Source organism: Drosophila serrata, unplaced genomic scaffold (assembly GCF_035046125.1).
Source record: "Drosophila serrata isolate PLE 108 unplaced genomic scaffold, ASM3504612v1 contig_241, whole genome shotgun sequence".
NCBI lineage: Eukaryota > Metazoa > Arthropoda > Insecta > Diptera > Drosophilidae > Drosophila > Drosophila serrata.
In genome coordinates, this window is record NW_028257139.1 from 1,893,618 (window position 1) to 1,918,791 (window position 25,174).

The window sequence follows — 25,174 nt, forward strand, 5'->3', positions numbered from 1 at the left end:
AATTAATTATCACCACGTGGCAACACTGTCAACGTGCTTTGATGCCATTTTTTCGCACTCGGTTTTTGTCCAGGACTCGTCGTTCGGCTTTACTCCCCCTTGTTTTACTTTTTTTTTTGCGTTTTGTTGCATGTTTTGCTGGATGTCCAAACATTTTTTATGCTGTTTTGTTGTGTGTTTCTGTTTTTTTTTTTTTTTTTTTGAATACGCAGCGCACCGGACAGTCGCCCACACACACACACACACACACACACACACACGCAACAGAGTACATATACATATACGGGCGCAATATAAAAAGTGCAAAAAAGCATTTTGGAAATTGATGTAGGGGAGGTGTGTGGGTTTCCATGGGCTTATTCCGATGCGTGACTCGCATTTGTGGACTTTGAATACAAACAAAACAGGCATCCTCTCCACACACACACACACTTGCATTGGCAGATAGAAACCCATACAAGTGCAATTATGAATACTACACACATACACACACTGCGAGAGAGAGAGACACTCTCACTCACAGCTATATGTATGTGCATTTCAATACGCATTAATAACTACGAATTCAATGTGGCAACCATCCTCGAGGATACCAGGCCCCCCATTCATACCATCTTAACTCCCAAAAACACACACATACACACACAAACATCCAAACAGAGACACGCGGCGGCTTCACTGCAGCTGACGCCTAAAAAACGACTACGAAAAAGTACAAAAATCAAATTCCCCGCTCTGCTTGTTAATTTTTCTGCCACTGCCGCAGCTCTTCAATTCACACAGCTGGAAATTGAAAAGCGCCCCGATTATTTTCCGCAGACCCGCAATTTTCGAAAAATTATATACTTTAAATATTTTAAAGCGCAATTTACACATGATGGGCCCATTATCCCAACATGTAGATCAGTGGCGGTCAATAAACTTACACAAACAGAAATTTCTCACTCCTCTAAGCTTCTAATTCTTTTATTTTTTCGTTAGAAGGTTTTGTATGTTTTTTTTTCAAAAACCATATAGATTCAACATTTTTGCTTTTTCGCGTCACATTTTTGCTGGTTGCATTCTATGTCTGGTGGCCGCAAAACGATTTTTCCATGAATTTTTCATCCATTTAGCGTCGCCATTGAGCCATTTTCGAAGCGCTTAGAATTCATTGATACTTTAGCAAATTGTTTTTTCAGCTTTATTTTTTAGGATCTCTGGGTTTTGTTTTGGGATTTTTTTATATTTGTATTGTGACATTGAATCTCAGTCTGATATGGAACCCTTCAGAGTTTAGAGAAGTTTGATTGTTTATTTGGTGTTTATTCTCATATTTTTTTTATTCAAGGTATGCAAGTGTCATTAGAAACTATTGTTTCGGTTTTAGATTCACAAGGAAAGGAACTTTGTTTATAATTTAAGGTGGCTGATTCATTAGCATGTTATCTTATGAGGGTAAAAAGTTGAAATAACTTTATATGAACTCATAGGAACTAAGTTCACATATTAAATAGAATTAATAAGTGTATAATTTGTAGATAATTGTGGATTTGTATAACTTTAAAATACACAAGTGTTTACTTCAACCAATTCATTTTGATTAAGACTATGTTCTATGTTCTATATCCTCAAGTTCTTGATGAATGGTCTTTCAAAGTGTTAGATATGACATTTGAATGAATATGTGATATTATGTTGTAAGCAAGAGAATAAAGATTTATCTTGTATAAGTAAATAACGTCTAATGAATATATTATGAAAAATTAAAGGAGTAAAAGATTTTTAAACCTGTAGAAGAAATAAGAAATGTCCTACTACTATTGAATTTACATGATTTAAAGACTTCTTCCCTAGAAGTAAATACGTATATCTTTATTGGAACCATAATATATCTCTAAATACATTAAATTTAATTTCTCATACCATTCTAGTCTCAGTCAGTTTTTAATATGTGTTTCTACAGTCTGCCCTGACTAAGTTTTATGACCCTTTTGTGTTGCTCAAGCAATCTTAGATTTATTAGTTTCACTCGATTCCACATTAAATCTGAGCTTTAAACAAACTTTAACGACAATAATTCCAAGAAACGAGGCGACAAACTTGTGTGCATCTGACTCAATCCGAGGCGGTGGCTCTTCGGAAATCGATCTGGAAAACAGCTGAATCAATCGGCGGAAATCGGCTTCTGGATTCGAGAAGGTCCGAGAGGCGACATCGTTCCAGTCCGCTTTTAGTTGCTTTTTCACTCGCCTCCGGATCGCTCAGCCATGCAGAACAAGATGCGGCTAATGCGGGAGTATAGCTCCTACGATGATCTCAGCGCACCCTTCGGGATGTACGGGTCACAGTCCCTGGACTCGCTGCAGGATCATGTGGATATGAACCCCAGCGGAAGCGATGGTTTGTCCACTGAGGATCTTGACTACTATCCAAATTGCGCCCAGTCTCACTCTGGATTACTGAGGGAGCACAACTTTAAGGTGAAGTCTTACTACTACAACGTGGGCCACTGCGTGCACTGCCGGAAGCGGTGAGTCCAAGGACCTAGATCAGTATCCTTGCAATGGGTTCAAGCTCTATAGATTATTTGCAGGATCCGATTTGCCATGGCCAGTTTGCGTTGCCGGGCGTGTCCCCTTCGCTGTCACATTGCCTGCTGCCGCCAGCTGACGGTGAATTGCATTCCACAGCCACAGATAACCACGAAACGTGGCAATCTCAGCGATTATGCTCCCCGAGTGGCACCCATGGTACCGGCCCTCATAGTCCATTGCGTGACGGAGGTGGAATCCAGGGGCCTGCAGCAGGAAGGACTATATCGCGTGTCCTCGACGAGGGAAAAGTGCAAACGCCTGCGGCGGAAGCTGATCCGCGGGAAGACCACCCCACATCTGGGCAACAAGGACATTCATACATTGTGCTGTTGCGTCAAGGAGTTCCTGCGGCAGCTGATCCATCCCCTGATACCCATCTACCACCGCAGGGACTTCGAGGAGGCTACGCAACTGGAGGACCCAATGGCAGTTGAGGAGGCTGTCTATTTGGCCGTCCAGGATCTGCAGCAGGCTCACAGGGACACGTTGGCCTATCTGATGCTCCATTGGCAGCGAGTTGCCGATAGCCCACCAGTCCGGATGACGGTCAACAATCTGGCCGTGATCTTTGCCCCCACTCTCTTTGGAGATTTGGATTTGAATCTGGTCAATGTGGTTGTTTGGCAACAGGTGCTGAAGGTGTTGCTTCTCCTGCCGCCTGATTTCTGGTCTCAATTCCTGGAGGTCCACCCTGTACCCTCTCCGATGGGAAGCACTTGTGACTACGAGGAGCGCTACAGGCAACGGCCCTGGGATCACTCTTCCAACCTGCGTTGGAGCTCCTTCAAGACCTACTTTAGATCTATGGTAATATGATGTTTAAGTCTGTCGTTTTGGTCTTTCTGGTTTTTACTTTGACTAAAGAAAATTAAAGAATTTCACTACTTAAACATATATGAATCAGAAAAAGAAATGCAAAATTCTGATGAATAAGACTTGTCTAAAATTTTTCTAGATTTTATTGTCATTTGTATTTCTTGAGTTTGAAAGCCAGAAAGATTTTTTCTTAAGTTGGGGCTTACTAATTCCATTTATTTTAGGTAAACCTCAGCAGCACCCACTTGTGATGTAACCAGTTTGGTGATTGGACCTTTAGTCCAAGAAATGAATCACTATTACAGACGTGTTTCACACTTATTAGTATATGTTTTGTATTTAATTTTCTATATTATGTATAAGTTTAAATAATTTTAAGTTAAGTTTAATAACTAATAAGTCTCTAATACGTTATTTGGTTTAAATAGAATCTCTTTTGAGTTATTTCTATAGCCACCATTAATAATTTTTATTAATTTAGATCTTTAAAAGTTACATCAAATATGCCATCCTTAGTACCATCAAGGTTTGCAAAAATTACTATTTAAAGTAATACAAAAAAAGTATTCTCCCACATTTATAAAAAGAATTTAGAGGAACTTTTAGTGTTAATTTTTGAAACCAAATTTTATTAGAATTATTTGTCATAGATTTCTGACAAATGTTAATCAAAATATTGAGATACAAAATCTTTATTTTTGCTGTCATTGTATCATATTTAGTCTTGATTTATTTCTCAGAATAAATTCCATTTAAAAATAATATGAAATAATTACTAATAAAAGTAAGGACCCAGATAATACTAAATAATAATTTTAGAATTCGTTGTTTTAATCCTAATTAAATAAAAACATCTCTTAAGTGTCACCCAATCATTTTTAATGGCTTTTCTGCACAAAGGTCTCAGCCGGAAGTCATTCTTATTTTTTTTTTTCACTTTATGAGCCGTCAAATAATTTTTTCGTAAATTTAAATATTACATATTTGAGCTAGTGAAACATATAGAAAAAGAGAGCGACTTGAAACCATTTTCGCAACGCATAAATAATATAGCATGTCCCGAAGCGACGTAATGACTATATATTTTGAATATTGAAACATTAATATATATATTTTTAATTGAATTTCCCATTTTTTGTTGTCCCGACGAACGTTGATTAATTCCCAACCGTAGAAAGGTGTGTAAAAAATTAATAATTTCCATTTGCCATATTTATATTTCTTTAAAGCGTAAACCAAAGCACAAAGTAAAATATTTTGCCACGTATGCGAACATAAATAAGTTAAAGCGCTAAGAAAAAAGTTTTAGCGTTTTAAAAACAATTTGGTGAGTGGCAGCTTTGCAAAAAACTGTGTGTGCGGCCATTAAATGCAAAAAACTGAGCAGGAGCAGGGGCAGGGACAAAGGAGGACAGAGTAAAACAAAACAAAACTCTCGAATGCACTGGACGAGTGCATAAATAGACCCCTCTTTCAATATATATATGTATTAATATATATGTATTTTTTATATATGACTGGGAATAATGTATAATACTATGCAATTGAAAATGAACACAAAGCGAGATAGCTGCAGCGGCAGAGTGTGCGAGCGGACAGCAATGAGCGCTCCTGTTGCTAACCGCTAAAAAGTGGCAAGTGGGCTGCAATTGTTGCAGCTGCAGGGCGACACGTTAACGCTGCAATGTTAACCAAATGCTAATGCCTCACATCCATGGAAAATGCACACTGCACACTGCACTCTGTTTTGCCCTCCGACCTCACACTAACGGGTTCATTTCGCACCAATACCGTGACGGAAAAATGCAACGAAGTGCGGCATGGGACAAAAAATGGAAAAATAAATAGGCAAAACAAAAATAAAAATAGTTTACATAATTCACGTATTATATCGGATCAAATTTTAATGCCGCTGCGTTGCATGTGTGTGTGTGTTGGTGAGTTGGTGTCTGTGCGAAAAGCATTGCCTACTTGGGGGCGCGCGTTAAAATTGTTTAACAAATGGCATGACGGCAATGTATGTGAGTGTGCGTGACGCTGTGCAGTTTTTGCTTTTTTTTACGACTTTTTAGCCTATTTTTATTGTTAATTAAATGAGGGGAATAACGCACACACACACACATGCTGTGTGTTCTGTGTGTATGTGTTTGATGTGCGCAACAAATTTTTGCAATTTTTCTATTTTCCCGGCTGCTTTTTGCCGCCCGCTCGGGCATTTTCCGCTCGTTGTTCGCGTGTAATTCACTAATTGATAGTGTGGGCCCATGCCACGCCCCCCGCTGACCACTCGCGTAATTGTGTTAGTGTGGGTGTGGAGTGTGTGTGAGCACATCCACGAAAAAGAATGAATAAAAAAACAGGGAAATGCAAATGTCAAATAAAACTAAAAAAATTGCATTTAAAAATAATAAAAGCATATTATGCGTGGGGAGAATCAGAAAAAAAGGAGAGACAACTCACCAATACTAGCTCAGCGTGGTGCTAATAATAACATAGGGGGGAATCTCTGCACATTTTTATGCTTATTTCAGTAATGTTTTTTTTAGCATTTTTTTGTTGCCCCTTTGCTAGGCGTGTTTTATAATTTTATGTAAGCTTTGTGTCGTTCGCCCAAAAAACAAGTGGGCGCGGCATGTGGTCCATAAACACAGAGGCTTCACTTTGTTTTTTTTATAGTGTATTTTTTTATCGGTTAAGAAAAATATTTGATTAAAAAAATACATATCCGTGATTAATTTTATTTTTAAAGGATTTCAATTACAATAAGGACTTATCCTGGACTAGCAAATATTTATTTTGAGATTGGAATTTTATTTGTAAAAAGCTCTCGAGAACTATGCATGGAATGCATCAAAACCATGGCTAATATTATATTATTCCTCATGCCATTTTCAAATATGACTGCGAGAATTAATGGTTAAATATTTGTATTGACATTTGAATAAAGTTAATCGAAGGATTTTCTGTTTGAAAAACAATAGTCAATATTATACTTCTGTTTAAAGTTAATTCTGAACTGATTTGACAAGACTTAATTAACCTTTTGAGGTGCCTAACGACTTTATAACACTTTTGAATAAATTTCAACCATTTCTGTATTCAATCAAAGTTCTCGTTTATTTATTTTAAAAATAATTTGAATATAATGTATATTTTTCATATCCCTATGGAGCATGAAAAAAAAACTCTATAAAGCCCCTGACATGCGCCTCAAAATGGTGAACATAATTTTTGGTCAGCGGCAAAAAAAAAAGAAAACTGGTTGCAAATGGCACCCCCAAACCCCTGAAAAGGATGTGAAAGAAAGTGGCAGAGCAGAGCACACTAACATGATAGGCTGGCCGAATCATCCAAACTCACACACAGTGAAAATGTGTGGCCAGTTTCAGCTCAAAAGGTAAACCAAAAAAGAGGGAAGTTGGATAGGGGAACAGGACTTTCCTTCTTTCGTTTTTTGGCCTGCCAACGTACATATGAAAGTGCCAAGTGTAGTAATTCCAATTGAAACTGGACTGGGCAACACCAACAACACCAGGAGCAGACTGCAAAAGTCCAGCTGCAGGAGCAGAATCGCCGAAAAAAAAACAAGAAAAAGTGAAAAGTGTGGGTAATTAAAAAAGTAGCAGCAGCCGCTTTGAGCGTAGAAACGCACTAATTTCCAGTAGTGCAGTGCAGCTACTCTCCCTACTCTCACAAGGCACACGCACACGAACATGCAAGCCAGGACTAAAAGAGGAAATACAAAAATTGACATACTCACACTAGGTTGCAACATGCACACACATACACGCACATCCTCACACACAAAAAATGGAGAGTGTAGCATACTTTTAGGCATGTTGCTATTTCACTTTGTCCCGCACAAATGAACACCTCCGCCCATGTCGGCCCCCTTTCAGAAGACCCTCTTGTGGGTGTGTATATGTGTGTGTGGCTGTGTGTATGTGCTTGCACCGCTCATCAGCGCTGCAAATGTTGTTAGCCCCCCCCTCACCGCAATTTGTGGGCAATGTGGGTGTGGCATACGGTATAAGCCGGACACATCATTCGTCCAGAATGGTTCGTTGTCAATGCTGCTTTTCTACAAAATGTTACGGAAAAAATATATACCAAATGTGCTTATCCTGTGTTGCATAACAAACAAGCGATTCATTTTGTTAAATTCACAAATTATTACAGAACATTAGCTGAGATTCAAAATGTATTTTTAAAGTGCCTCTAAGTATACAAATATTTATCCTTGCAGGATATAATTTTAGTCGGAAGCTCTTCTAGCTGTGAATGAGTCATTTGCAACCCTAAAAATCATATATATTCTTGACCACAATCAACAATCAAGTCGATCTAGCTATGTCAGAGAAAAATTTATTTAATTGCAAAATGTACACATATTTTAATATTATTAAATTTTAAAATTTGTATGCAGATTTAAAAATCTATTCAATCAACAAAGAAAAGCTTTATAAACTTAAATTAATGTTTTGTTTTTGATAAGTTATACGTTTTTTAAACTTTAATTTGTCGAATAGTCAAATAAATATATCAAATATTTATATTCCTGAAGTTAGTTTCCCTTCTTGTTATTTATATTTATTTTAATGCTTATTTTAAAAGGCCACTTGTGTGATTTAAAATGGATTCGTTTTTATTTCAAGGACTTAAGTACCTTTTTTATAATTTATGGCCCTTGTATAATCAATCAATGTTACGAAAATGTATAAACAATAAGCTTTTTTCATATTATTTCAACCGTTTTTTTATGGATTTCCTTGTATTATTTTTTACCAAATTATACAGGTCAAATCTCATATTGAGCATTGCAAAATAGTTTATTATACAAATATATTATAAATTTAATTTAGAACTTTATAAATTCTTTAAAACAAGTTCCATTGAAAAGATTTTAAGATGGCTCATCACACTATAAGCCCACCAAGATGGGCTCTCACGCATATCGCTGACCTACAAGGATTACTCGGTCAGCCGATCTCTCAAATGACAGCTGGCACCTGCCTTTGGGTCACTTTTGGCCACAAATAACCGTTAAAAAACAATAAGCTCAATTAGCAGCAATCAACACAGGCCGTGGCTGGTGCATAATTGACATTTTACGAGCAACTGCAGCTGTTGGTAGTCTGTTTCTTTTTTTTAGGCCTGGTTTTCAGCCACGGCTTGAGTGTCATGCCAAGTGCGTGGGGAGTCGCGAACGAATGTGAGAAAACGGGGCAACATGACACCACAAGGGGTTAACAAACACAGAGAGAAATATGTGGAAATTAAGGAAATATTACAGCAATAACTAGACCATAGTAAAATGAAAAGAGATCTTAAATCTTTCCCTAAGATACCTCAATAAGTTATTAAAATCATAATTGTTATGATCAACTTCCTAAACCTAGCACTTTCAGTAAATAAACCTTAAAATGACATGTTTTTCCTCTCAGTGCCGATGAAATCCGATACTTTTGTTAAGCTTAATCAATTGGAAAATTGTAAACAAAAGCTGATGCCTTGCCGGGTCCTCTCAGGGCTGCGAATCCGATTGCGATTCGATCCCCAAGCCCAATCCCCAATCTCTCGCTCAACTGGCCTCTGCAACGCCCGAGGCTCTGGCATAATTTAATGCTTGACACCCTTTGCCTTAAGTTCCAGCCAGCAGCAGCCAGAGGTATGTATATAGTAGGTGCATATATGTATATAAAATCGAAACAATTGCGGATGCACTCACCTGGGGGCACATTTTGCACTGATACTTGCGTCCGCTGCCAGTGCCGCCGGCATGTGCGCTGGTCACCGAGGCGACACCGCCGGGTCCGCCCATTTTGCTGGCATTAATAGGCTGTGGCACCACTAACAAGGCAGCGGCGGAGGCAGCGGCCACTGCCTGATTGTGATGATGAGCAGCGGCGGCGGCATGATGCGAGGTGGGACCCAGGTTGGAGTTGTTGCCGCCGCCAGAGCCAGCACCACCTGCTCCTCCTCCACCTGGACCGCCGTTAGATGCACCAAGACCCAGGCCACCTGAAAGATGAGATATTTTATATTATATAGTATTCATGTCATGAATTTCTAGCAAATTATCTTGAAGCTAAACCCTCTCATTGAGTGACTTTTTCCCGTAGTGCACACATGACTTATGACACCCATCAACTCACCTTGTCCCGTAACCGCATGATGCTCCAGACGATTGTCATCCAGAAAGTGACCTGCAAAAGGCAATTGAGTTGTTGCATTTAGTTGTTGTGCCTGGTTGTTTGTGGCGCCACGGCTTAGAGGCAGCATTAGTGCTGCCCCACGGTTGTCCATCAAGTCTGGTTGATGTTCTGGTTCAGTCGCAGTTTCAGTTCAGTTGAAGTTGCCGCCGCTGACGTTCACTCACGTTGACCATGTCGCCACCTGACCAACTCCTGGCGACCAGCTACCAGATACTAGCTACCAACTAGCTCTTTTTTCTAATTAAACTGAGACATTAGTTGGTCCCGCTGATTGCCACTGGGAAATCGCCCGAGGAGTTATGTGAAAATAGTTTCGCATTTGCCCGGGCTTTAGAATTTTTTTCTCTGCCCCATTTGCGTGCAAAAATTGTGTGAATCCGTTAATGAGTTTCTCTGCTGTTGCCATAAAGGGTTGGCTTGGGTTGTGTTGGTCAGGATTTCGGGCAATCGTCAAATTATAAACAATAAGCCCACAATGAGCATCGGCGAAAGGCCCCTGTAATTTTCCTCGGCAAAACGAACCGCTTGACTGCTGGGGCGCCCCGTAGTTATGTCAAAAACATTTCTATAATAAAGCATTTGCAGATAATTGCTGGGCCACGTCCCTCGCTACTTGGCTATTTTCTGTGTTAATTACAAGAGAGCTCTGCTCAGATGGTCAATGGCGCCAGCCAGAAAGTTTAGCTAATGAACAGTGGTAAATTTACACGAACACGGAAAGAAATATGAAACATTTTGTATGCTATTTAAAATAATTAAATACCTAAACACTTAAATGTATAGCAGGCATGCAAGATAAGGGGAAGATATTCTAAACAAGAACATAAATTACACGTTAAGTGATATTAATTAAACGAAATTAAACTTTTCCCTGTGTAACTGCGGCATTTTAAATGGAGCTGCCGCAATATGAGCCGGCGACACACTGTGGTAAAAGTTGCCTTATTGTTAATTTGTACAAGCAAAGAGTATTCGTATCCCCATCCGAGTACATCTACATCGATGCTAACAATGTGGACGATCGCTATCATTGCAGCAGCAGCAGCAGCAGCAACAACAACCTTATTGGCCAATTGCCTAGCGTTGACATTATCGGCCGGCGATCATTGCCGCCAACGTCAACGCCAACAAGCTCTGGGGGTCCCAGGTCCAAGTCCAGATCCAGCTTCAGCTCAGAGCTCCAACTCCAGCTCCAAACTCCAAACAGGAGCGTGTTGCTGTCAATGTTGCTGGTAGCAGCAGCAACTGCAACATAAGCAGCAGCAACAACAGCAACAACAGCAGCAGCAACAATGCTACTGCAACAAGGCCCAACTAAAATGTTGTTTGCATTTTAGGAATTTATGTAAACATCTTGTAAGCATCTGGCGAACGTTGTTGCTGTTGCTGCTGTTAAAGGTCAATTTTTCGGCTGCTTTGTTACACAGAAAGAAACTGTTGAATACTTGTAATATACAAAGGACTGCATACCATTATTAAAAGAATATTTTAAAAGAGAATTCTAGCTTGAAACCTTCTCCTAAAAAACCAATAAGATCGTTATTCATATTCCTTTTCGAAATTATTTGTACATCTTACTATTAATAATTTTGGAAGGTCAAAGAAATTTTCCTAATTAAAATATAACTCTTAAATACTGCAAAATATATTCAGAATAATATTTTATTAATATAAATATATATTACTTCTACAAATATACCAAAGATGTTAAGAACAAGTAGCTAAGTGCATTAAATTTTTGTTTATTATGTTAAATTTTGATTGTAAAGCGTTTACTCTAAATGTTGCGTCATTAATAGTTTTTTGCTTTTTAAAGGATTTCAAAGCATCCTGCATCATATTTAAAAAATCAGAGTCCCCTAAAACCTATAATTTATCTCAAATATTTTTTAGTGGTCCCAGAAAAGGTTTTAAACAAAATAAATTAAAATCGAACAAATCTGAAAGGTTGCAATTCAGATGAAAACATTTTAAATACTCTAGCAAACCATATGAACCTGTTTTCAAATTAATAAAATCTTTTACTTGATCGACAAAATAATTTTTTATCTGCACCTCTCGCCGTGGGAGTATCAGACCGGAGTACATTGTCTTGGCGGCTTTTGTTCGCCGGCCCGCACGCGTTTTCCCAATTTAGCCTTTTGCATTCTTCGCCGAGCGGAGTGGGTCTAGATCGGTATCTGAGAGATCTTTGGTTCGCGCGCCGCGATCTGAATCTTTGAAATTCGTGATTATCAGGCCGGGTTGTTTTTTCTGAGCAATTAATTAACAAGCGCATTGTTGTCAGTCAGGTTCTGGGTAGGTCAAGTGGTGATCTGGTCCAGGTTGCCCTGCGGTTGGTTGGGATAGGTCCGAATTATCGGTTGACTCACCTTTCTGCAGATTGTTGTGGTGGTGATCGTTCATTTTGGCCTGAAAGAGAAAGGAGACACAACTGGCATTAAGTTAATTCATCGTAACTCAGATACTCTGACTCTGACTTTGACTTTTCCACTGGCAATTCAATTAATTCGATTTGCAATTGCCGTCTCTAATCCGGGCAATCCCTGCTAATTGCCAGTTGCCTAATGTCAATTCATAATTATTCTGCATGCATTTAATTAACCTCATCAACTTTACATTATTATCAAATATTCATTCGCCAATGTGTGTGTATTTTGAATGTATGCCCCCCATCAAATGGCTATAAAACAATTTGCAGCACTGTCAAAATATTTAAACAAATTTTCTAATGACACTCAGCCGTACAAAATCGCATTAAAATGGGCTAGTGAGAAAAAATATCAAATGCAATTTACACGCTGCAAATCACAAATAACAAATGTTTTTGCCACCTGTCAGGGCGAGTCAAAGCTAAACAAGCGATAAATTAATTGAAAAGCAAATCGAATGCGTGACAAAACCAACGACCTGCAGGCACACATATCCGATTCGACAGCAAAGTCCCGGCTATAAAATAAATAAAAATTCTAACCGCCGTCCAGCGAGAGTGATAGATGAAAAAGTGCTTACAAATATGTCGCAAAACCAAAATAAAACGCAAAACAAACAAACAAACAAAAATAAAGGGCCTTGGAATAGTCTAAAAAATACCAACGCTTTCGATTGCACGTAAATTCCGAATGTGGGTTAAAAATCCTTCATCCAGACATGACCTAGGACGACGACGGCTATCGATGCCAGCAAAATGGAAATCGAATAAAATAAACTCCCGGCACGCCGCTGGCTGTGTCAAAAAATAAATGACAGCCGGCTTTTTTCTAAACAATTTCCATATGTTTAGGGGAAACCCCCCCTGGTTGCAACAAGAAAATATAAATACAAATATTGCAGCGGAAAACAAAAGCAAAATCTAGTCTGGCTTTGGCCAGACACTGTGGGCTATAAAAGTAAATAAATGGGTGGTTAAAAAGGGTGGTTACGGAGTGGCTACGTAGTAGTAGTTGTTGAATGGGTGCCGGGAGTGGGTGAAAGTGTGGAGCAAAACAAATCCAAAGCGTTGGCGGCACGCGAGCTTAGAATTTGTTTTATTTTTTCCTCCCTTTTTGCTTTTCCCCTTCCCTATTTTGTTGTGTGTGCCATAAAGTTATGAACGTTTGTTTAGCAACGCCAGGATAAGAATCTATAGATAAACATATAGCACATAGTAGAGCATTTAGCGGACCACTTACCTCGTACTCCTGTTTCAGGGACATCGGATGATGCTCGCTGGCATGCTGATGACTGCGCGGCGTTGGCGGCCAAAGATTGTAATCGCTTATGTCTTTGGCATGCTGCGGTCGTTTTTGGTTTTCCGGTCGGTTACGGATACGGATACGGATTTGGTTTAGGAGAGGAGAGAGTGTTTGTGTGTGTGTGTTTATTGCCAGCGTTTTGTTGGTCAATTAGAGGTGAAATAGCACATGAAATAGAGACAATATACATCAATTTAGAATAGAATAATTGTGGGTTTTTTTAAATAGTATTTCTACTTCCCGGAGGCCCATCTTTGTCGTAATTTTTTCTTTACAAAGATACAGTTTTTCCAATTCGATTTTCTTTATCTATAAATATGAATATTAGAAGACAAGACAGTAATTTAAGTCTTAGAGTCTTAAAAACTCGTTCTGAATATGTACTTATCTTTTAAATATGGACAGTAATTATTTCAGCGTATTATGTATAATCCAATTTTAAATAAACATAGTGCCTTGATTATGGTTTCGAATACACTAAAGACTATTTAAATAAATGTCAAATTCTCATGGAAATAGAAAACTGTACCCAACAGTTGGTATTTTTATATTTTATGTATAAAAAAAATTATACATTCATTAAAAAGGGGCTTATGGAAATAATATATTCACTTGGAAAAAAAAGTAAAATAAAAAATCATTAGAATTGTAAGCCCTGTTCTCCAATTTTTTTTTCTGACTACCTAAATTATTTTATAAAAACGTACAGGAAACCGAGTACTTGTTAAAAGTAAACATAAAAAGTGGTTATTGTAAATAAATCCTTTTGATGGAAAATACCTTAAAATAATTAAATTTTTAGATAATCATAACGGCGTGGATCGGTAATGCATACTATACTTCATAGGTAATATTGTAAACTAAAACTTTTTATATATAATTACAACAATTTATAATTTCTAACATATTTAATGTTTTAACTCTCTAATGTAAATGTTTAAACTGTGAAAAGTATCTTATGGATGAAGTCTTAGGTCCGAAATAAATAATAAATAACATTTGCAATCGATACAAATAAATATATATGGCTATAGCTTATCTGGCAAACTGGTCAAAACCGTATTTTTTATAGTAACTAAATATTGATAAGTCATGATAAAGTTAAAGTTAGTTATAGTCATACTATTTGTCACACTAATTTCTGTTAGATATAGTAATAATTATAATTAATAATATTGTGTTCTAAAATGCCATTGCAAATTATTTACAATTAGATCACTAAAAATGTAGAAAAGCAGGTGAAGGAATTTACTCTAATATAAAATATATTTCTAATTAATTAAGATTTTAATGGCGAATCGAACTTTTAGCCATAATTCGCTTCTTGCCCTTGATGTACAGAAGAAGATATAGGGTCAGAAATTACTAAAATTCGAATACCCTAAAAGGGCATATAAAGCATCCTATTAACATTATCTATTTCTATAAATGAAATCGGCTTCCCTATCTAGAAAACAATTCATGTTATCCACTTGAATTAAAACTGTTTTGCAACAAAACTGAATTCGCTTTTAATTCAACTACAGAAAAAAATACCATTCCCTGGGAAAAATGTTTATAAATAAAAAAGAGCCTATTCCCATTGATCTAGGGGAAACAAGTTGACAAAAACAATTCTGGGAATAAAGGACCTGCCTGAACCCGAAACCGCCAAGGAAGGCTGCACAAAAACAAGAGTTGGCCCAAAGGCTCGAAATACTAATACAAATAAATGTGAGTGTCAATTGAAATAGGAAACCGCGCTGCACACAAGCGAGGTGTCAAAGCGATGGCCACTATGACTGCTCCTGCTCCTGCTCCTACTCCATGTCCTGCTCCTGTTCCTATTCCTCTTCCTGTTCCCGTGATGGAGATGGCGTTGGCGATGGCGACGAGAGCGACAAAAGTGCGGCGGCTTTTGGTGTTGGCCCAAAACGCAACGCAACGCAATGCCAGAAACGCAACGCAAGGAAGGCAACACAACAACAGCAAAAAAAAAATGGAGAGAAGGAAAAAGAAAGGCCAAAACAAAGCTGGTCAAAACGCAACTAAAAAAAAGCATTGCATAGCGCAAGGGGAGTTGGCCACTGTGTGATAGGCCCACACATGCAGCTGTGTGGGTGTGAACCGGCGAGCGTTAGCCTTGTTGTTTTAGTTTGCGAGCAGGCTCCATCTCTTTCGGCCGCATGTCCCTCTCTCTGTCGCTCATGACTAGTTAGTAGGTGGACTAAAAAAAATGGAAATGAAAATGAAGGCAGCACACAACGACAGACACACGCACACACGCAGCTGCTCCCGCTCCTGCTCCTGCTCCTGCTCCTGCTCCTGCTGCTGATGAAGATGACCAGCGCCATGGACATGGCTGTGGACACGGGCGCGGACGGAAGTCCTCTCTAACCAACATCCCAGCAGCAAATACAAATGCAGCAGCAACAGCAAAAACACGGCCACAGGATGGCGTCGCTTGGCCCACTCCCCATTTTTTTTTTTGCCATTTCCGCCAAGTTCGGTTTGCAGCACGCAGCAAAAATGAACAGGACTAAAAAAAAAAGAAGAAGAAGCGGCAGCAAGGAGCAGGAGGAAGGAAAATTTTGCGAAACGCAAAAAAATGGCACAGCGCAGCAGCAGCTTTCTCTGTCATTCTTCTCTCTCTCACTCACACTCGCTCCTTAGCGCCAAAACAGTGAAAACGTAAAAAAATGCTAGAGGAAAAAAATCAAAACAAATTTTTTAACCCCTTCACAGGACGACGCCGTCGACGTCGGCAGAGGGAGTTCAGGGAGTGAGGTCCTTTGGGTTGGGCGTATTGGGTGGCTTAGCCGCCGCCGTCGCCGTTGCCTCTATGCAGCGTAAAAAGTGCAAAAAATTAGGCGGAAAACGTTAAAACATTTTTTTCTTGTTTTTGTTTTTTGTGTGTCCTCTGCAATTGCACGTCCTGGCCAGCCGAGAGGACTCGAAAGCCCCCCGAAATCCCTGCCCATTCCCACACTCAAACTCCATGCCCATGCCCCTTAGTCCAAAGCGCGTTTTGCACAATGTAGCAACCTTTGCCAAGGGGTTTGGGTTTGGGTCCTGGTCTGGACTTGCTGCTGCTCCTCTGCCCATCCTCGCAAGACATCCTGGTCGCCAGACTCCCCTCCTTCTTCACCTTGGCTTAGCGCATTTTTTTTTCTTACTCTGCATTTCATTTTTATTTAGCTCCTTTTGGATTCACATCTTTTTAGTCATGTTGCCACTGTCTGCTTCTATTGATTTTTTTCCCATTTAGCCAAAAAGGGGGAAAAAAATCAACTAAATTTCTTTTATTTTTTGTCGTGTTCAAATGTTTGACCATCCGCACTTGTGTTTCATCTTCACTGGAGCTCTATACCAGTTGGGGTATTGTTATTTTTTAACACGACATGATAAGTTTACTTTAAGGTTAGAGGAAACTTGCTTTTTAAAAATACTTTAAAGAATATATATATTACATATATTTAGCTAATAAAAACATAAAAGATCTTTTGTTTATTAGATCATATAGTGATTAAATGTAGTCTAAATAAAACTGATTCTGTAATATGGCTCTAAGAAAAACTATACTTTATCTTGGTCACTTTGTCAAGAAGCTCAACTTTTGTGATAATCTCCAGTACATATATGTATATTCATTCAGTTTTTTTTTTTAAATTTTTATCCCGAAAGAGTATCCCTCCCTCTATATACTTAATATCTTAGCTACCTTTCGCTTTTCTTTATTTTTTCAAACACCAAAGTGTAGCCACATTCTGCTGAGGTTAGAATAGGTTGTCTCTGGCTCCTGTTGATTTTGTTGCTGCACAAAAATTGTGTGTCCAACTTTGTTGCAATTACTTTAAAAAATTGAAGTTGCTTGCGGTTGCGGCGGTTCTCCGTTTTCCGCCCTTTTCCAGTATTTTTTCCGCTTTCCCAATTCGATGTGCCGTGACTGGCCCCATTAGTGTAAAGCTATAGCCTTGGATACAGAATCGGACTGAAGTTTGCAATTGGAGTTGTTTCAATTTTCACTTTTTCAGTCGATGACGGGTTTTTTCACTAATTGAAGCGTAAGTATTAATTGAAAAGCATTGTTTCGCCAACGTGCCGCGGTCAGTGGTTTTCCTTACAAAATATATACTATATATTTTAAAAGGATATATAATTCATTTACTTTGCAGCCCGACTAACTAATCTACTTTTGCTTTGTTGAGCTCTGGCTGGAAAATTAAGTGCGAAATTAATTAATGAGCTTCTTTGGCGTCTTTTGCTCTGTCCCTGTCTGTCTCTTGGCCAACTAATTTCGCTAATGCTAGTGACAACAACTAAAAAAAAAGACTATATAATACATATATATATATATTACCGACTGTTGACGGAGTTAGCGGAGAGGCCATTGTTAAACTTTAAAAATTAATTAACTACGAATATCCTTTAAGAATCATGCGGGTGTAGCAAAGTTTTAAATGGGTTTTCCAGGACTCGCTAACGAGTCCATTCAGTGACAAAAACACAGCAGGAGGTTGGCCAGCCAACCAAGGTGAACCTTTTCGCCTGGACACGACGTCGTCGTTCTTGGAGACAATCACTCTCCATTCAAAACAATAATTTCGCTGCTCCTTAAAAAAAAAAAAAAAAAACAACAAAATCGTTGGGCAAAGAAAGAAAAAGAAACAAAGAAAATGAAAAAGAAAAGCACGGGGTAGGGTGAAAAACACCAACAAAACAATGTTTAACGCGTCGCTCAAAGAAAAACTTGTTTACATCTTGAAAAACGCAGGAAAAAAGGCCAGGGAAAAAATGTAAGATTTTTTTACACGCTGTGGCACGCGAGCAGAGAGACCAAAGCGTTTTGCTAAAAATTCGCAGAAGGAAAGAAAACAACAGAAAAGAAATGTATATACATATATATATATATATAAAAAAGAGCGGGGTGAAAAAGGAAAAAAAGTGGAAAAACTGGAAAAGGAGAAGGAGTCGCTGAAGCTCAAAAGGATTTTTTCAGCGTCGCGTCTGCTTTGGGTAAATGGAAAGGGGGCCAAGGGTTTAGAAAACAGACTGGCGAGTTGGTCCGAGTTTTGTCCAGTGAAAGTGCAGGAAAAATCAAGGGAAATGGTGTGCGGACGTAACGAATTGTCCCTGGAATTGAAAAAGGGTTGCTGGCCAAGTCACTGGAAGTGGGTTCGATGAGTTCACCTGACATTCTAGGGTTAAGGTCGTTGTCTTTGGCAGCTGAACTTTGGTTAACTTTCTGGACTGTTTTTCCCAGCAGTTACAAGAAGTCTAGAAACAGAAAACCCTGCTTGGCTAAAATATTATCTAAAACTCTAGAAAGAACTGCAGTAAAATATATATAAAATTAGACAGCAATCCAATTAGGGCTTTCGCTTAATTTTTTTTTCACAGGCAGCTATCACTCATTTAATTCACTTAGCTCGGCAAGTTTGCTTGCATATTAATTATGAAGCTGCCCTATTGGTCACTGCAACTGCCATTTGCAGAGTCAACTAGAAAAAGTTTTTCTCTTCTCCTCAGATTTTCCTGAAACTTCTCCCTCTTTCCCCCCTGCTTGGCACTTGCTTTATCTAAAGGAAAGTTAGTCCAATGAAAAATAAGAAAAAACTGCAAGACAAACTTTGGACACAAGTCAAAAGTTGGCGCACTGTTAGAAAATAAGGTTGATATTTAGGGAAAATTAAGAAATCAAAGTAAAATCTTACACAAAAATAAGGTAAATTTCTCTCAGTGTGCCAAAGTGACACTACCCTCTTCTATATCTTATAGTATCCAATTCCTAAAGTACTCACATCAACATTGCCATTCCACATATAGTGCATGCCCACGGCACTGGGATCGTGGTGCGTCTGGCCGGTCATGTGCTCGGCCATCACGGCGCTCATCCAATGGACCAAACCCTGGGTGGGATTCTGGCCCTGGACGCTGCCGATCGGCATGTTGGCAGCGGCGGCGGCAGCAGCAGCAGCGGCCACAGCGGCGGCCGTTGAATTTGAATTGGGGTTTTGATGAGAATGGGAATGGGTTTGCGAATGGGTTTGCGACTGGGATTGGGTATGAGTCAGTGTGTGATTGGGATGAGTGTTGGAGTTCGGATTGGAGCTGGAGTTGTTGGGCTGTGGAGGTGAGCCCTGAGTCTCCTGACTTTTGCACGTGGCGGTGGCGGTGACCGCGTCCGGCTCGGACGGTGGTGGTGACTTTATGGAGCTGCCAAAGTTTGGACGCGTCTGTGATGCGGGTTGGGTTTGATTCAAATTAATTGCGGACACTGGAGTTGTCTCGTGGGGCGGTGTGGGTGGTGTGGTTGGATGGTTGTTGATGATTTCGTTGGTGTTGTTGTTGTTGTTGTTATTGCTGCTGCTGGACCAAGAATAGCCACTGTTGTTGTTGTTATTATTATTGTTGTTGTTGTGGGGTTTCTGGAATGAAAAATGGTTTGTTGTTATTGTTTTTGGTAGAGAAAAAATAAGGGGTTTTCGTCAAACATTTGTAAATTTCGTTGGTTAATGTATTGAGAAACGAAAAAAAAAACAAAAAAATGAAATGGTTTTTTAATGACATTCATACCGTGTAGCAAAAGGGGTTTTTCGGGGGTATTTTATATTCTTACAAATGTATGTAAATTGCCCGAATAAAATGAGGTTTCAGCAATTGCATATTTTAAATGTGCAAATAATATATAATATATATCGTTAATAAGTTAAGAATGATTACTATTATATGTGCTTTAACATTTTAAATATAAATGAATAAGAAAATTATTTTAAAATACTTCGACTTATTTCTTAGCCCAAAAACCGAATTAATATTATAGTATCACAATTATAGCCTTTTATGTATATGTAAAGCTACTTATTTGTTGTAAATATAAACCATCAATTTGGTATGATAAATTTAAATATAAATTTAAATTTAAAAGTCTTGTAAAACATATTGATTTCTACAAATATTAAAGATTTTGCAAGTTGTTGAACTGAAGAAACACTTGAAATATATTTAATATTTAAAGAGTACAAAAAATAACATTAACTAATCAAAAAACTTTATTTTATTTAAATTATTAATTAAAGATGATAATAATAATAATAATATATATAAACAATACATTTAATCAACAAGCTCAATTATTTCTTCTACCTACAAATCAGAAAGGTTACTTTAATTACTATATAAATGTACTTCCTATCAAGTTGAGATACCAATTTAAGGATAAACTGTTGTAAGTTCCTGTGACAATTAAGCTCTCAATTGTTGGACCTATAATGTCATCCAAGGGTTACAACATATACAGTGAACTTCAATTACACATGAAGCGAGAGTAGACACAGGAAAGGCCCTGTTTTATTTGGGTTCATGTGCATCCCAAAATAATCAAAAGTAAACCCCTTGAAATCCCATTTATGACCCTTCATTAACTTCTTCTCACATGCCCATACTAACATTTTCCTCTCCGGTGTTCAGTTGGATGACAGGCTTTTGGTCCTCTTGTCCGAAATCTTCCTGGTCCGGCTCTGTCTCGTGGTCCTGCTCTTGCTCCAACTCTGTATCCGGCTCCATCTTCACCTGACCATTCTCCATGAGACGGACCGCCGTGGAAAATAACAAATTGCCAGGCGGCTGGGAACGGGATGGTGATGACAATGAATCCGGGGCAGGACTGGGCGACGGCGTTCCGGTATAGAATTTGTTGTGCTTTTGTTGCTGGAGCACGGCGCTGGCGAAGAGGCTTTTGTAGAATTCGGCGGGCATGAGGAAGGGCGGGGGTGCGGCGACTGTGGCGCCGGGTGTGGATGTTCCAAGGGCGGCCATGTAGCTGCCACGCTTCAGCTGATCCTTTAGCGTATCCATGTCCGGATGGCCGTATTTGCCAATGAGTTCGTGCATGACAACAAAACTCGGCTGCCCTCGAATGTAGGCAACGCTTTTTTGTTGTTCTTCCCGCTTGACGATTTCACTTTCGCATGGAATTTTCGTTGAAGGGAAAAGCCCCGGCGCTTACAGCAATTTATCTAACTGAAGCACAGTGTGTTTGATTTTTCCTCCAAAAAAGCACACGTTGAAAATACCGAGAGGGAAACAAAAAGTTTCCAACCAAATCTGATGTCTTTTTATTTTGGCTTAACTTTTATTTCATTTTAGATGGTTTTTGGGGGGCGGAGGTGGTGGCGTGCACTTCAAAACTTTTTCCGCTTTTACTCTGGTATTTTTTTTCACATTTTAGATGCACACCAAATTGAAACAAATATAAATGATTTGCCACCAGAAACTTGCCACCAACGACCTTGAAAAAGTTTTGCCGGCTGGCAGTTTTCTTTTTTCGATCGTTTTTATTTTCTTTTTTATGAGTTTTATTGTACTCCTCATGATGGACATGTGTAGGGATTCGCTTTTACTTGCATATGTTTGTCCTTTTGTTTTGTTTTGGTTGTCAGTTTGATGTTTTGTTTATTGTTTAGTAAACATTTCCACATCCCTGTCCCTGTCCCTGTCCCTGTGTCTGCGTTTTGATTTATTTGCTCAGATGGTCGGTTTTTGTTTACTTTTCATTTTTGATTGTTTCATTTTGTGGCCGCCGCTTAGGTTTTTTATATATATCCAAAATGGTGGGCGTGGGTGGTGTTAAGTTATCCGTCAAATGCAGTATTTTTGTTTTGCTTTGTAAAATGTTTACATATTTGATATTTATTGTTGAATTCTTCATTCGATTTGATTTATATTTTAAATATTTGTTATTTGTTGTTAATTAATTTAAGGACTTATTTATTTATGGGGTGTAGGTAGATGTGACTTATATATTAGTAGTTTGCACTGGGTGATAGGAACTTTCCGTTGCAGTTTAGGTTGATTTATTTAAGTGATTACATTTTATATTTTATATTTTTCACATTTGTTGAGGAACTTTAGTAGAGTGCTTCTGGGTTTTAACTTTAAGATTACATCATTTAATTAGTTCTTCTCTTTGTTATTGTATTATCAAACCATTTGTGTATGCACTGCGAATGAAAATAGTAAATTGAGACATTTGCTATTGTGCCACATCACGTATACGCCGCGTTGAACGACCGGAATATCACGTATACGCCTCTTAAAGTCACAGCTGAATGTTTTCTGCACCTTCATTCAAGACTGATAAGAGAGAGGATTTGTGTGTGTGCGAGTGTGAGCTTCAGGTGTTTGTTAGTTGGTCTCTTGGGCGTGTGTGTGTGTGTGTTTGTCCGCTTGTCCGTCTACTTTTTGATGTCCATTTCCGTTTCCGTTTTCGTCTGCGTCTCCGTCTCCGTCAGCGAGCGTGGGATAACCTGCAACAACTGAGAAGTTTCAACTGGAACTCAAAGTGCAACTGCTAAAGGCGAAAGAAAATGGCGAGCGCGCGCGAATCCTATATATATATATACATATATATATACATATATACATTTATAATACATATATATTTATAGGTATGTGTAAGGGCAAACACACACACAGGAACACATTGTGTGTGCCACTCTTGTGTGTTGTGAATGTTTTGTTGCTTCCCGTAACCTTCCTTCAAGCTCCGTTGCTCTTGCTTCCCGCTGCTCTTGCATTTCTTGTTATTTCCGCCCCTTTTTTTATTTTATAATTTTTCCCCTCCTGCTTTCCCCGGCCTCGATCCCTTTTGTGTACAGTATGCACACTGCCCGTTATAAAGACATACATTTGCAGTTTCAGCGCGCACTGCAGCATTTTCTCGCAAGAAAAACCGAAGAAATGGTAAAAATAGAAATAGAAAATAAAGCTGAATTTGCGAGAGGCTCTGTGTGTGTTGTGTGTGTGTGTGCCAGATTGATTTTCTTTCTTTTTTTTCTACAGTTTGCTCATGTTTGTGATTTTTATTATTTTGATTTTTTCTGCAGGAATATATGTTTGTGTGAAAGAGTGCTTCAGATTTCTTAAGAGGTCCTGTGTGCCTGTTTTTCTTTTTTGTTTAAAAAAGCTGAGTTAGCCGTAGGCGTAGACAAGAATTTGAAAGGGACTTAAGAACGAGGTAAAGCCATATCAGCTTGCTTGAAATTTGAAGAGCTGTTGTGGAAGGACCTAGGTATATCCTGGAGCTAAGCTCATTTGATAGTTGGACTTCAATTAAAAGCATATGTAAACCTTACAGGAATAAGGGTTATAGGAAAAGAGTAGCTTCAAGATTTATATTTAGTTAAATTTTCTTTATTATTTTTCTCATAAATTCAGCTGTCTTAGCTACTTATTTTCCCCAAAAATAGGGCATAGTTTAGAAGGTGGCACTCAAGGATGCATAAAGCAAAGAATAGAGATCCTAGTTATATTGTTTCCTTCAGTGACTTAAGCAGATAAGTAAAGATGAGCTAACAGTAAGTTCTGCGGTGGCGTATACGTAATATTTATAAACCAAACATTATTATATTGGTTAGCGATTGAAGATAGCACTCAAGGATGCATAAAACAAAGAGTAAAAGTCCAAGCTATATTACAGACTACAGCAAATGACTAAAGATGCGCTAACAGATAGTTCTATGGTTGCGTATACGTAATATTTATAAGGCTAACATCATGGACTTCATACTGGATGCATAAGGCAAAGAATATATCTCCTAGCTTTATTATTTCCTTTAGAGACTTGAGCAGATGATTAAAGATGCAAAAAAAAAATAGTTTTACGGTGGCGTATACGTAATATTTATAAGGCTAACATCATGGACTTCATACTGGCTAGAGATTGAAAGAGACGCTCAATGGTTAAGAGTAAGAGTACTAGCTATATTATTTTCCCCACAGACTTAGGCAGATGAGTAAAGATGCGACAAAAGATAGTTTTACGGTGGCGTATACGTGATATTTATAAACCTAGCATTATAAACCTTATATTGATTAGGATGCATAAAGCAAGGAGTAAAAGTCCTAGCTATATTATTTGCTTCACAGATTTAAGCAGATAAGTCAAAATTCGATAACAGAAAGTTCTGCTGTGGCGTATACGTAATATTTTTAAGGCTAACACTATGAACATCATATAGGCTGGCGTTCCCTTCCCTCCCCTTGAGACTATTAGCAACTTTAGTTCTAATTGTAGTTCTGCAGTCCTGTCTATGGTGTATGTGGCGCCATCTGTCCTCCAGTGGCCGCTAAAGAAACAGGACACCGAGACGGATACGGGCACGGGCACAGGCAAGGATACGGATGCGGACGCGAGCGCGGCACCGCGACCAATAGATTTGGCCAAGCCCGAGCGAACTGAAGACAACGACGGCTGCAGTCCCGCCAAAGGCAACAAACTCTTGCCACATGCAACAGTCGCAGCTGCTGCTACGCCGCTGAGACGCCGACTGAGGCAGCAACAGAGGCAGCAGCTGCTGGGAAAAAGGAAAACAGACAGAGACGGAAGCAAGCTCCGGCGACTTATGGCCATGTTTGTTGTACGGGTAAGTAGCAGCAGGACCAGCAGAAGCCGGAGCCGGAGCAGCGAAATGGCGCGCGCGAAAAGGAAACTCAAGAAGTAGAGCTCGGAAAAGCAGGAGCAGTAACAAACACACACACACAGACACACACGCGAACATAAAAAAAGCCAAGTAAAATGGTATTTTTTCTTGCACATGAAGCAAAAAATGCCAGCAAACTGAAAGAAATACATTGCAGGCGTCGAGCAAAAAACGAAATAATAACAAAAAGTTGTAAAAGAAAAGCGAAACCGTGTGATGTCCTGGCACACACACACACACACATAGAGACACACACTCGTACCGATGCCAGCAGAGGAAAACGCGGCGACGACACATCGAAGAAAGGACGAAAACACTCAGTGCTGTTTGCGTCGCAGTCGACGTTGCAGTCTCGGCCAGCGTCGCTGCTT

At 38.9% G+C, this 25,174-nt stretch overlaps 3 protein-coding genes across 5 annotated transcripts in view; 2 read left to right on the forward strand and 1 right to left on the reverse strand.

Moving 5' to 3' along the window:
- The window catches only part of rn (rotund), a 45,387-nt gene that overhangs the window by 14,630 nt on the left and 5,583 nt on the right, over window positions 1-25,174 (reverse strand). Inside the window, exons 1-6 of one of the 3 annotated variants that reach the window (XM_086831802.1) lie at window positions 20,770-22,326; window positions 19,122-19,748; window positions 13,279-13,380; window positions 11,980-12,019; window positions 9,548-9,598; window positions 9,121-9,413 (exon numbers count right to left, since the gene is read on the reverse strand). In XM_086831802.1, coding sequence (XP_086687928.1) covers window positions 9,121-9,413; window positions 9,548-9,598; window positions 11,980-12,019; window positions 13,279-13,380; window positions 19,122-19,748; window positions 20,770-21,213 — 1,557 coding nt within the window. In that variant the 5' untranslated portion in view covers window positions 21,214-22,326. Of the gene's footprint in view, window positions 1-9,120; window positions 9,414-9,547; window positions 9,599-11,979; window positions 12,020-13,278; window positions 13,381-19,121; window positions 19,749-20,769; window positions 22,327-25,174 lie in introns of those variants that run through there. The other 2 variants (XM_086831801.1, XM_086831803.1) reach the window with 2 other exon arrangements.
- On the forward strand, window positions 1,322-4,202 carry RacGAP84C (Rac GTPase activating protein at 84C). Its single transcript, XM_020958303.2, has 3 exons — window positions 1,322-2,512; window positions 2,576-3,383; window positions 3,617-4,202. The coding sequence occupies exons 1-3, from the start codon at window positions 2,250-2,252 to the stop codon at window positions 3,641-3,643; spliced, it is 1,098 nt and encodes a 365-aa protein (XP_020813962.1). The 5' UTR covers window positions 1,322-2,249; the 3' UTR covers window positions 3,644-4,202.
- LOC110188753 (uncharacterized) lies at window positions 22,649-24,750 on the forward strand. Its single transcript, XM_020958595.2, is given in 3 exon segments — window positions 22,649-24,636; window positions 24,639-24,688; window positions 24,691-24,750. Coding segments are annotated over 3 exon segments (333 nt in total). The 5' UTR covers window positions 22,649-24,413.

Excerpts from the sequence above, each read along its gene's own strand:
- RacGAP84C (XM_020958303.2), top strand. The coding sequence starts at position 2,250 with ATGCAGAACAAGATGCGGCTAATGCGGGAGTATAGCTCCTACGATGAT. Across the intron at positions 2,513-2,575 it reads TGCGTGCACTGCCGGAAGCG|GATCCGATTTGCCATGGCCA; the intron begins GTGAGTCCAAGG and ends GATTATTTGCAG. Across the intron at positions 3,384-3,616 it reads AGACCTACTTTAGATCTATG|GTAAACCTCAGCAGCACCCA; the intron begins GTAATATGATGT and ends CATTTATTTTAG.